At 56.4% G+C, this 13,162-nt stretch overlaps 1 protein-coding gene across 1 annotated transcript; it reads left to right on the top strand.

The window, feature by feature from the left end:
* Positions 1–217: 217 nt before the first annotated feature.
* Positions 218–4,357, top strand: IRF2BPL (interferon regulatory factor 2 binding protein like). The gene has a single exon (XM_069465155.1). It carries the CDS (start codon positions 1,167–1,169, stop codon positions 3,537–3,539), a length of 2,373 nt encoding a protein of 790 aa, XP_069321256.1. The 5' UTR covers positions 218–1,166; the 3' UTR covers positions 3,540–4,357.
* Positions 4,358–13,162: the final 8,805 nt, after the last annotated feature.

The raw sequence follows: 13,162 nt of genomic DNA, 5'->3' as shown, positions 1-13,162 counted from the left end.
CAGCCCCGGACTTCCAGCATTAGCTCGCCCGGCCTCAGCTGTTGTACACACACGGCGAGGGGGGAGGGGAGGGCGGAGGCGCGGAGGAGGGGCCGGCTGGGAGGAATCTGGGCGTCCTGCCACGCATGCGCCTTTCCCGAGCAACAAGTGGGCTCCACAGACAGAGGAAGTGTAAGGGGGGTGGGGGTGAACTGGTGCAGAGCATGGCGGTGACGTCAGCGCTCCGCCCGGGCGGCATCCCGCGCGGCCAAGCCGGGGACAGCGCGAGCCGCAGCCGGAGCAGGAGCGCCGAGACGCGCCTCCGGAACGTAGAGTAACAATCACAACCCCACATTCCGGGCGAGCGCAAGCACGAGCGGGAAGGGATGCGACCCAGGCCGAGGCGCCGCGCGAGCGCCCTGCAGCCAACGTGAGCGCCTCCAGCCGCGGCGGCCCGGGCGCCAGCCAGGCCTGGGGGCGGCGGGAGCCTGCGTGCGTGCCCTCCTCTCCTCTAGTGCGTCCTGGAAGCGGTGGCCGCGGCGGCTCCCTCCGGCGTGCAAACCCAGCCGCCGCCAGCGGAACGGCCGACACTGCGCAGGGGAGAAGGTCCTCTCTCGGCTGCCACCCCCTCCCCCGGCCCTTCTGGGAAGCAGCGGCTTCAGCAAGATTGGACCCGGGCACCGGGTGGCACTGAATCCTCTAGCCCTCGCCCCAGGGAGCCCGTCGGGGAGAGGACGCAGCTCGTAGGGGGGCCCCCAGGGGAGAGGAAGAGACAGCCCCCTTCGAGCTTCCACGCACCAGCCACGCCGGGGAGGGGGCCAAGAGGCAACAGCGGCCACCACCGGGCACCCTCGCCCCCTCCCCCCGGGCCCGGAGCTTCCAGCTCGGGTCCGCGGCACCAGGAAGAAGGCGCCTGAGCTCCCCTCCCGACGAGACGACCGCAGCAGGAGGTGGGGGCGAGGAGCGGACTGAACCCGTTAGCCTCCCGGGCGGTGGAGCCCCCACGGAGAGGCGCTGCGGCGGCGGTGGAGACTCGTGCTCCCTCCAGCCCCTGGGGCAGAACTTTCTCGCCCCCCCTTTTCCCTCCCCCGCAGTCGGACTCCCTCCCCAGCCGGCCAGTCCTCCCGGAGGAGAAGGCGCCGCGGAGACAGCCCGGGCGGGGGCCTACCTTCCCCAGGGCCGGCATCATGTCGGCGGCGCAGGTGTCCTCGTCCCGGAGACAGTCTTGCTACCTGTGCGACCTGCCCCGCATGCCTTGGGCCATGATCTGGGACTTCTCAGAACCCGTATGCCGCGGTTGCGTCAACTATGAGGGCGCCGATCGCATCGAGTTCGTGATCGAGACCGCGCGCCAGCTGAAGCGGGCGCACGGCTGCTTCCAGGACGGCCGCTCCCCCGGGCCGCCGCCGCCCGTCGGGGTCAAGACGGTGGCCCTGTCGGCTAAAGAGGCGGCGGCGGCGGCAGCGGCGGCAGCGGCCGCCGCGCAGCAGCAGCAGCAACAGCAGCAGCAGCAGCAACAACAGCAGCAACAGCAGCAGCAGCAACAGCTCAACCACGTCGACGGTTCCAGCAAGCCTGCGGTGCTGGCGGCCCCGTCCGGCCTGGAGCGCTACGGCCTGAGTGCAGCTGCCGCCGCCGCCGCTGCCGCTGCCGCCGCCGTGGAACAGCGCAGCCGCTTCGAGTACCCGGCACCGCCGGTGAGCCTGGGAAGCAGCAGCCATGCCACGCGGCTGCCCAACGGCCTGGGAGGCCCAAACGGCTTCCCCAAGCCAGCACCGGAGGAGGGACCCCCAGAGCTGAACCGCCAGAGCCCCAACTCCTCTTCAGCGGCGGCGTCGGTGGCCTCTCGGCGTGGGACGCACGGTGGGCTCGTGACGGCACTGCCCAACCCGGGAGGTGGCGGAGGCCCCCAGCTCGCTGTGCCCCCCAACCTGCTGCCGCAGACGCTGCTTAACGGCCCAGCTAGCGCCGCGGTGCTGCCCCCACCCCCGCCCCACGGGCTGGGCAGCCGTGGGCCCCCGACGCCAGCTCCCCCAGGGGCTCCTGGGGGTCCTGCTTGTCTCGGGGGCGCCCCGGGCGTATCCACCACGTCGGCGGCAGTGGCGGCGTCGTCCACCTCGTCGTCGGTGGCGGAGGTGGGCGTGGGTGCTAGTGGCAAGAGGCCTGGCTCAGTGTCGAGCACGGACCAGGAGCGTGAGCTGAAGGAGAAGCAGCGCAACGCAGAGGCCCTGGCCGAGCTGAGCGAGAGCCTGCGCAACCGCGCGGAGGAGTGGGCCAACAAGCCCAAGATGGTCCGCGACACGCTGCTCACGCTGGCTGGCTGCACGCCTTACGAGGTGCGTTTCAAGAAGGACCACTCGCTGCTGGGCCGAGTGTTCGCCTTCGACGCCGTCTCCAAACCCGGCATGGACTACGAGCTGAAGCTGTTCATTGAGTACCCCACGGGTTCGGGCAACGTGTATTCCAGCGCTTCCGGCGTGGCCAAGCAGATGTACCAGGACTGCATGAAGGACTTCGGCCGAGGCCTCTCCTCGGGTTTCAAATACCTGGAGTACGAGAAGAAGCATGGCTCCGGGGACTGGCGCCTGCTTGGAGACCTGCTTCCCGAGGCCGTGCGCTTCTTCAAGGAGGGCGTGCCCGGCGCCGACATGCTGCCCCAGCCCTACCTGGACGCCAGCTGCCCCATGCTGCCCACGGCGCTGGTGAGTCTAAGTCGCGCCCCCAGCGCCCCCCCGGTGACCGGGGCCTTGCCGCCTGCTGCGCCCTCGGGCCGGGGCACAGCCGCCAGCCTGCGCAAGAGGAAGGCGTCCCCCGAGCCCCCAGACTCAGCCGATGGCGCATTGAAGCTGGGCGAAGAACAGCAGAGGCAGCAGTGGATGGCGAACCAGAGCGAGGCTCTGAAGCTCACCATGTCGGCCGGGGGCTTTGCGGCGCCGGGGCATGCGGCAGGGGGTCCGCCTCCGCCACCCCCACCCCTGGGACCGCATTCCAACCGGACCACCCCGCCCGAGTCAGCCCCCCAGAACGGTCCATCGCCTATGGCTGCCCTCATGTCGGTGGCAGACACTCTGGGCACGGCGCACTCGCCTAAGGATGGCAGTTCCGTGCACTCTACCACTGCGTCGGCGCGGCGCAATAGCAGCAGCCCAGTCTCGCCGGCCTCTGTGCCAGGGCAGCGCCGCTTGGCATCACGTAATGGGGACCTGAACTTACAGGTGGCACCCCCGCCGCCTAGCGCCCACCCAGGCATGGACCAAGTGCACCCCCCAAACATTCCGGATTCCCCCATGGCCAACAGCGGACCCCTCTGCTGTACCATTTGCCACGAACGTTTGGAGGACACGCATTTCGTTCAGTGCCCATCCGTCCCCAGCCACAAATTCTGCTTCCCTTGCTCTAGAGAGAGTATTAAGGCCCAGGGGGCCACCGGCGAGGTGTACTGCCCCAGCGGAGAGAAATGCCCCCTAGTCGGGTCGAATGTACCTTGGGCTTTCATGCAGGGCGAAATCGCGACTATCTTAGCTGGGGATGTTAAAGTGAAAAAGGAGAGAGACCCTTGAACCACAGGGCAGCCACCTCCTTTGCCCTAGACCAGCTCCTCTCCAATGCAGAGGGCCCCTCCCCCACCCACCTCGAATCTCCCTTCCCTCACCCCCAAATTGTAGAATTGTGAATATAACAAACTGCAAAAAGTTAGTCTTACGTATAGACATTATTTTCGTCGTATGTTTCTATATTTTGAAACTAAGGTATGTAACTTCTTCATTTGAAGGATAAGCTGGTTTGTGTTTCACAGTATAATGGTTGGGTCATTTGCATCATATTCGTTAGCATTTATTTGGTGGCAGAATGTTTGCCTAGGTACAGAATTAATAGCCCTTAGCAAGGACTGCTGCTGGTGTGTATTTTTGTAAATGTTATGCATTCTGAAAGGAAAAACACACACAAAAGAAAAAGATTTTTTTTTTTTTCCCAAGGCCAGTGTTGCTGCCTAAAAAAAAAAGATGCTATAAAATGGTGAAAGCTTCTTTCTAAACCACCCTAAGTGTTGAAGTCTTCACTTTATTTTGTTCTGTTGTTTTGTTTTCCTGTTTTGTTTGCAAAATGGTAAGGGGGGAATTGGGGAGGATGGGGTGTTTTTTGTTGCAAGTTTGTGAGGGGAAAATGTTTTGGTTTGTTTCTACTGACCTGAATGTGTTGGATCTTCACGTGTTGTTTTGTTTTTGCTTTGTCGATGCACGGATGCTTTTGAACAGTAGAGCGAAATGCTAGACATGGAGAATCTGCTCTGTTTGTCCTTTATACATTTCTGTAGTTAACAGAACACTGTAATGTGCCTTGGAGCTTAGTAACTTGTAATAAATTCAATTGATATTAATTCTGCCCCGAGTCAGCAAGTGTGTCTTTCTAGGGCTAAGGCCACACAACTCCAATGTAGGGAACACCCTCCCTACCGCCAATACTGTACGAAAATGCTGGTGTCTTTGAAAGCCCTCGGAGTGGCTTGTGAGGAAGGCCCAGTGCTGCCTGCCAGCTCCTCCCCTTCGGCACCGGGCTATTTACATTCACCTCCTGGGGAGGTGACAGTTGCTGACTAAGCCATTTCTGTTTACTCTTCTGCATCTCTCCCCTCTCTCCCCCATGCGCACCCAGCTGCAAATGGCTTTGTCAGGAATGCTTTTTGGTGCCTTGCCCTGTGGCCATGAGTATATGCTCATGCCCAATGCAGCTGTGACTTGACAAGTAGGGGGGAAATCTGGAAAAAAGCTACAGTGCTTTGCCTCTTAGATATGGCAGTAATCAGGATTTGCATATTTAATACAAAAGTGTCCCAGAGCTGGCAGTCGTTAGTGGGGGCAACTGGGAAGCAAATGCCAGTACCCAGCCAGGAGAATCCCTAGCAGCTTCCAGCTAATGCCTTGGAAAAGCAGGTTTCGCCTCATTCATTGCATGTCTTCTCTTTCCCCTCTCTTTAATAAGTTATTTCTACGGGCGGAACACACAGTTGATCAGAGAGGGTTTCAAGGGATGAGGAAGTGGGAGGGGGAACCTCAAACCCAGTTCCTGAAGTAAAGTTACTTATGACACCGAATAAAACCCATTCCTACTGGTGAAGATACGCAACCATTCATCTAATCAGCTTTTTGGCGGCATTTGGGAGGTGTGGGGATGGGGACAGAGGACTGTCGTGCCCTTTAGACCTCAGGGCCCCGTGGGGTGAGACCAGACTGGCCCTCCCAGTGGTAGGGGAAGGCAAACAAACCGGGTTTGAACCTTGTGCTTTCCTGGGAGGCAAATGGAAGATAGAAAACAGGAGGGAGGAAGCAAAACAAAACCCAGTGATCCTATCTGAAATTCATTCCTGGCCACACCCCATTCCTGGGCGGGCCGAACAGGGCCAGGACGGTCCCCAGGAAGGCTGCAGGAATATGTGAAGAAACTTGGCGCCCCCACTCCACTCCCATCAAAGAAGGAGCGGGAGGGCAGCGAGATGGGTATGGGTGCAGGCACGTTTGGCGAAAAACAAATCACCAGTTAGCCCAGAATACTGGTGTGGAGGTTGGGTTGGTGTTGGGACTTGTTGGTAGTAATACCCTTTAATTTCTGTTCCTGCTTTGCCACCACCATCACTGAAGTGGAAAGCAGGGCTGTGTGCGTGTGTGTGTGTGTGTGTGTGTGTGTGGGTGTGGATAAGTGGCAATATTGATGGATCTGCTGCAGCCTCTTAATCCTGGTACATGGGAGGTGCCTGTCTCACCTCTTTAAGAATCTCCCCACATATAAATAGATATTCCTGTCAGCTTCCTGCAAGTGTGTCCTTGCATTTTTGTCTGCTGCCAAGTGTTGTATTGGTGCTTATGAGTCATGAAACCTATTTTCATCTGCAGGGGTAATTAACTTGGGGGTGATAATGCGTAGCAGACTGTAGGAAGAGTTAATTCTAAAACCCATTCTCGCCTGGCTACCAATCACACATTTCACTTAAGGCCTGGGTTGGCTTTTCTCATCAGCTCATTAATAAAAACCGAACATGTTTCTTTCGTCTGGAAGATCCTCTAAGATGCTCCCAGTTCCCACTCCCAATGCACATACTCTCAAAGTGGGTAAAGCACCGCAACCCGAGAATACAGAGTGTCACAGGTGTAACTTCACCGCCACTGAATGAAGGAGCAGTGGGTGTAGCCACAACATTGAACTGTGCACATGAATTTGGCTGTGTGGATTACCTGTCTCGGCATGGACCCTATGAGTAGTGGAGGCTGCAGCTGGGAGTCTGCCCTGTTATCAAACTCTGTGTGCATCTCCACTTCTGCCAGCCTGCAACTGTGTCTCCATGGCTATGGTGTGTGCAGGAGCTTTCAGGATTACCAGACCCTTGCTTGCGAGCGCACATAGGTAGGAGAGGGCCTGTCATTAAGAGCTGAGAACGCCATGGTTTCTCCCGCTTCTCGTTGCTGGGTGCTGTTGTGAGCAGGAGAAGCAGTAGCTGCAATAATGAGGCACCCAGCCAAGGCAGCCAGTTCGGTTTCGCTAAGGAAGCCTGACTTGATGAGACCTGGGGAGAGGAGGGAGGGAGTGGGAGGGAGAGAGCAGGTTGGGGTGGAACCCAGGCTGGAAGTGAATTATAATGGTGCAGTTAATTAAAGTTTACCATAGCTAGGGGCCATTTGTTAAATGGTGGCTCTCCCTTCTCTCGCTCTCTCTCTTTTTTTTTTTTTTGGAACCATGTGACCTTTTTCTTCACTCTGACCCATTCAGCTGCTAGTCTGGTTGCCTTAACTGGTCTTGCTTTGATCCCTGCACTAGATTTCCCTTTTCCTGAAGCTTTCTACCTTGGACACCTAGGAAGCATTTTTCCTCTCTGCCGTGGGAGGGTTCTTGTAGGTGTTTGGATAAACCTAGCTCCATTTATCTCCATTCTACCTGGGGTCTCCCCCAAACCCTGCACCTCCGCCATTTCCCATCCTTCTCACTCCCTTGCCCCTCAGAGCCAAAGTAACCAACATTTAAAAATCCACATTGTATTTATTTATATGCATCATTTGTGCCTGGAAGCCAAGCTGGATGTTCCCTAAGTGGGTGTGAGGTAGGGCAATGAGGACTTCATTCAACAGCTTTGAGAGAATAGGCGTGGGGGTCATTTCTTGACCTTGATCTCAAAAGGCAGCACCATAGGAGATGCACCAGCAAAGACAGCTCACCACATCAAGTCCTATACCTAAGATTCAAGGTGCGTTTTCACGTGCATCCAGCCTGTATGTAATGAGTACTAAAAATTCACTTTTGTTTTCTCTTATAACTTCATCAAGTCAAGGAAGCTGAAACTGATTCTAAACCTTTCTAGATTTGGAAACCTAGAAAAATCTAATAAAAATTGTGGCTCCCGTGGCGGGGCACAGTCAGTGGCTCACGCCTATAATCCTAGCACTCTGGGAGGCCGAGGCGGACGGATCTTTTCAGCTCAGACGTTCGAGACCAGCCTGAGCAAGAATGAGACCCCCGTCTCTACTAAAAAATAGAAAGAAATTAACCAGACAACTGAAAATATATAGAAAAAATTAGCCGGGCATGGTGACGCATGCCTGTAGTCCCAGCTACTCGGGAGGCTGAGGCAGAAGGATTGCTTGAGCCCAGGAGTTTGAGGTTGCTGTGAGCTAGGCTGACGCCATGGCACTCTAGCCCAGGCAACAGAGTGAGACTCTGTCTCAAAAAAAAAAAAAAAAAAAAATTGTGGCTCCTCCCCAAGAAAGTACAGGTGTCCATGTATACATAGATTTGCATATTACCCTCCCTTCTTAATATACATTTAATGTCTTTCTTTTTGAGTAGATAATACATTCCTTTGGTTTGAAATTCAAAAGATACAAAGAGGGAGGTACAACTGTAGTGTCCTTTTCACAATTGGCCCCTCTGCCACCCACTTTCCTTCTGGGACACAACCAGTGTTACTCAAGTTTTAGAAGGGTTTATGCACACCTAAAGCCCATCCATGGAACCTGGGGTTAGAACCCATGTCTAGGCCATCCATTCTATAAAAATGAGGACCTCGTGGCACAGAGAGGTAAAATAACTTGCCTGTGGTCACACAATGGCAGAGTGTGGGCTAGATCCCATTTAGGGAACAGCTATAATAGATTTTTTTTTTTTTTTAATTTAAGGACACTTGGCTTAACTAGCACTTTCTATGAGAAGGAGTGATGATGAGGTGGGCAAAAGGAGAGTGAGGTCCTGGTGGGGTGGGGTTCATGGTTGTTACTCATTCTTAGAGGACTGGGAACAAGCGTTTGTCTCTTGTAGCCATATCTTTTGAGGAAAGGAATGCTCAGAGAAATTTCTAGATTTCTGGCTATGTCAGGTGGGCCTGAACTGGTAGAGTTGTTTTTTCACCTTTGATCTGTGGATCTTCATACCACTTCCCCTTCGCTGCTTAGAAACTTCTTAAGGTTTAATGACAGATAAGCAATTGATTTGAAACCGACCAGGGACAGCATAGACAGAAGAGTAGGAAGGATACCCAGGACCCCTCCCTCCTTCCCTTGAGCTTCGGGCTTCCCTGTTCTCTCCTTGCCACCCACCTCTGTCTGGCTGTCTCTCCCCATTGCTAAAGAGGAAACCAAAGGGGTCTAGTGACATGCCAAGCGCTATGTGGTGCTCTGGGTACATGCACATTGTGCCATCCCAGGTGTGAGGAAGGTGTGATGGTTCCATTTTACAGGTGTGCACACTGGGCTCAGAAGGTTAAATACCCAAGGCCATCCAGACCCAGTGCAGTTCAAGCCCAGTTTAGCCTAGAGCCTGGCTCTTCCCAGACTCCAATGTTGTTCCATGCAGAGGGCCTCTAACTTCTGGCCCGCAGAGCTGCAGGAACCCGAGGCTCGGGGTGTGAACCTCATCCCCCAGCCCTCTCCGATCTCCCCAAGTCTCAGTGTGAGCCTCACCAATGCAGTGAGCAAGGCTATCTACCGCAGGGGCTGTCAGACACCCCCTGGGGAGGGCATTTCCCAGGCTTGGTGTCTTGGCAGCACACAGTGGAGCTGTCCAAGCAGTATTTCCCATCAGGAATTCTGGAGCAAGACTGTTCTTCCGTAGTCTCCCTCAGCTGCCTCCTGCCCCAAAACTTAAAGAACAAGCCCACCTCTGTCTCAGCTTTGATGGAACAGAGAGGTGGGCAGGAGGCAGCTGGTGGTTCTAATTTTTAAGGTATATTGCTCCTATGGAGAGCATCAGCCCCACTAGCCAGCGTCTTCCCTGGCAGTCTTGCTTGTTTTAGTTGAAAACAGTGACCAGTTAAGTCTTGGGCCTGGCTTGGTTGTCCTGCCTCTTTGCAGGTCACTGGTATGTATCTGACAGGTGTTGGGCCCAGGAAAGCTTACCTCTACGTGGGCACTACAATTGTGGGTCCCTAGTTTAGGCTAGACTCAAGAGAGGTGTCCCAGGCTCCCAGCTGGTCTCCTATTACCTCCGGTTTCTGCCCACGTCAGGCTATGGCTCTGTAGCAAAGTCAATCCTTTTATACATTTAAGCATGTCACACCCTCGCTTAGAAACCTCCCTTGGCTCCCTGTTGCCTACAGATAAAGTCCAAATCCCTTAGCACAGCAAGCAAAGCCCTTCACCATCTCTCCATCCTAGGAGTAGAGTATTTTAATTTTGAAACTTTTAAATTTTTATTTATTTTTTTAAAAGGTGGGGAGTGAGAAGGGGGATTCAATTTCCTTTTTTTTTTTTTTTTTTTGAGACAGAGTCTCTCTGTGCCGCTTGGGGTAGAGTGCAGTGGCGTCATCATAGCTCACTGCAGCCTCAAATTTCTGGGCTCAAACGATCCTCCTGCCTCAGCCTCCCAGAGTGCTAGAATTACAGGTGTGAGCCACTGAGCCCGGCCAAGAGTATTTTAATTTTTAAAAAGTTAAAAATTAACATGTACATGGTAAAAGAAAAAAATCAAAAAGTTTGAAATGATACTCATAGAAAAGTAAGTCGGTCTCCTTCCCATTCCAAATCTTTAGTTCTGCTCACCCAGGGAAGTACCATGGGCAGTTATTTTGTGGATACTTTCAACAGCGTTAGGTGCACGGAGAAGCTTAGATCTATGACATATATCTCTCGGGGGTAGATCTTAGGACAAGCTAAAGACTAGAAGACAGGTCCAGGAGAGGAACTGGCCTTGGGTCAGAGAGAGCCCCAGTCTGGGTCTGGGCTTTGACTGGAAGGTCAGCTGGACGCCCTGCCCCCACAGCCAACGATTAGCGATTAGCTCGTGTTCTTCAAAGGCTCCTAGGCAGGGAGTGTGTGTGTGTGTGTGTGTGTGTGTGTGTGTGTCCTTGGCCCACACCCAGTGCACCCACATCCTTGGGGGTTAGTTGGGCTCTCTCAGCAAGCCCCCGTGTGGCTGTGGCTTGGGGGCTCTCCGGAAGGAGCGGGTGGAAGAGGTGGGGTGGGGGCCACCACGGCCAGGTATTCCCTGCAGTGTCCAGAGCCTTCCTCGCCAATCGCGCATTCCCCTGCCTCTCCCGCCACGCACCACAGCGACAGCTCGGTGAAGCTGGCAGAATTGCACCCCTAGGTGACAGACTAGGAAGCTGTAGCTGAAAGAAAAGATCCAGGGAAAGAAACAATCGAATGTAGGCTTTGGAGGTGATGGTGAGCGAGGCATCATCATGGACAGTTTCTCCTTTCTTACAGCAAATCTTTGAGGCTGGTTGTGGCCATTATTCTCCTTTCACAGGAAAATACCCACGGAGTTACTATTATTGCTCCATTTTACAGACAAGCGAGTGAGGACTGAGACACAGCAGTAAACAACTCCTGCCTGGCCTCACTCCTGCACAGCCTAAGGTCATTCACACCTTCCCTGGCTCCCCCACCTCACTCTTCACCAGCTCCGAACCCTTCCGGCAGGGTCTGGTGTTTCTGATGGGCGAAGGAGCCACCACTTGAAGCCCCAGGGCCTGGGGCAGTGGCTCGGGAGCTGCTGTGGCTCCCGGAGGTCTGGCTGCATCTGACAGCAGGTTTGCTGGCCGGGGGCATGGGGGCAACACTGATGGCCAGCACCCTGGCAGAGGCAGCTCTGGAATGTGGGGCCACGTGAACATGAAGGAATTAACTCTGTGCCCCTGGGTCTCAGCCCAGACGGTCATGTGACCACCTCCCACACTCTCCCCCCACTCAACTGCCTGGAGCTGAGGCCCCCAGTGCTCTGTGCCGCTTGGACTAGAGCTAGTGGCAACTGATCCCCCGCTTGGGGAGCTGCCAACGTACCCACTCTGGTGGGGGCTCTCTGGAGGGGAGGTAGGATGGCTTCAGGGGTGCGACAGAAGGGGAAGAGCCGGGGAGCCCACAGGAGGAGCTGCTGCGGGGTCCTCTGCCTCACCCGGGGCTAACCTGCCAGGCCCCGGCCAGGCCACTTGCCAAAGAGCAGCTCTTCAGGCTCCAGGTGGCTGCTGCCCAGAGGCGCCTCCAGGCCACCTGGTGAGTGAAGCAACCTGCTGGGGCTGGCAGAGGCAGGGCTAGGGCAGGAAACAGCTCCTCCTCAGGCCCAGGGACAGCCCCTTGCCTCGTAACTCCTACCTGACCCCAGCCTTGCACTCCCACAGAAGCAGAAGTGGGGTTCTGCAGAATTGGGGTGTCTGCCAGCCATGGCCCCCACCTCCAGCACCCTGGGGCAGGGTGGGCCTCCCCAGAAGCCTCCATCCCCTTTCCAGGTCAAGCCCTTCTCCCCTGGACCAGCTGGGACAGAGCCTGTGGCCTCCCTGCCCCTTCCTGCCCTGTCCCCCCTGCTGCCAGCAGCGCCTTCCCAGGCTCCTCCTCTGCCCTGGGCTGGGTGCCTGCAGGGTGTTCCTGTTCCCTAGGACGGCAGAGGTGGCCGGCCAGGTCTGGAGCGGGCTGTGGGAGAATCCCCAGGAGAGCACCCCACCTGGGCTGCTGCTTCTGCCGGAAATGTCTCCTTCTTACAAGAATACATCCTCCCATCACGCCTCTCCTCCTTCAAGACTCATCGAAGGCCCATGCCTCGGTGAAAACTTGTGTGCACCCAATAAACATCTGTGGGTTGATGCTTGGGTTCAAATCCTGGCTCCGAGATGAACTTTGGGCAAGTTACTTGATCTCTCTGGGCCTGTGTCCTCCCTGTGAAATGGGGATACCCCTCGAGAGTTCGTGGGGGGATTCAGTGCACAGTGGCTGTCAGCACCATGCCACCAGTTGGCTTTCAGCTGCTCTTAGCCGTCCTTGTTGCCCTTTTTCTTGCCTGGCCCCAGGGGTCCCCTGCCACCAGGACTCTGAGTGCTGGGGGCACGGGCAAGGGAAAGACAGCAGCGCCGGTGCTGAGTGCCATGCCTGTGGGGCACAGGAGCACAGGCCCGCGGCGGGGGTCTGGGAAAGACCTCTTCAGAAGGTGGGGCTGAAGGGCAGGGGAGAGGAGAGAGGGGCTTCTGCTAGAGGTGGGGGCTGGGAGGCAGGAGAGCCAGGTTCCTCCTGAAGGGCAAGGGGTTGTTGGGTTTGGCTGGAGAGTGAGAAGGGATGAGACCGAACCCACAAGCAAGGACTTCTGAGCAGAGCGGAGCGGGGCTTGGAGTTAATCGCAAGGGCCCTTGGGGGATGTTGTGAAACACGGTCTGATTTGTCATTTGAGAAGATCTCTCTGGCAGCAGCGTGGGGACTGGATTGGAGGGGAAGGAGAATCAAGGTTGGGAAATCGGGGAGGACGCGATTGCAGCAGTCTGGGCCAGAGGCGAAGCAGCCGAGGAAGGAGGGGCTGTGGTGTCTGAGGGTCTGAGGGCCGCTGAGAGGAGGGGTCCGTGAGGGTGAGGCCGAGGGAGGAGCTGGCGCCAGGAGATGCAGCATGAGCAGGGTTGGGGGAGAGGTCCAGGAGGTCCAGTCCTGCGCTGGACACTGGCCTGAGGTGCCATGGCCTCCAGTCAGGGGCAGATGGTGGGTGAGCAGCAGACACCAGGCCTGGCCTCTCAGACAGGTCTGGGCAGCAGGTGAGCGGGGGGGGGGGGGGGAGTCCTCTTCGTGCGTGCGTGTAGGTGGAGGTGTGAGTTTGGGTGAGGTCCCTGAGAGGAAGGTGGCAGAATGAGAGGGCAAGATGGAATGCCCCCACGCTTCCAGGGCTGGGGGAGCAGGAGCCGCAGGAGAATGAGCCGCAGGAGGGATGACAGGCAGTGGGGTCCCGCCTGTCTAAG

The sequence above is a fragment of the Eulemur rufifrons genome, chromosome 2 (assembly GCF_041146395.1).
Source record: "Eulemur rufifrons isolate Redbay chromosome 2, OSU_ERuf_1, whole genome shotgun sequence".
In the NCBI taxonomy this organism is placed as follows: domain Eukaryota; kingdom Metazoa; phylum Chordata; class Mammalia; order Primates; family Lemuridae; genus Eulemur; species Eulemur rufifrons.
The sequence above is the reverse complement of the archived record's forward strand: the minus strand, read 5'-3'. Positions and strand labels throughout refer to the sequence as shown.

Excerpts from the sequence above, each read along its gene's own strand:
- IRF2BPL (XM_069465155.1), top strand. The coding sequence starts at position 1,167 with ATGTCGGCGGCGCAGGTGTCCTCGTCCCGGAGACAGTCTTGCTACCTG.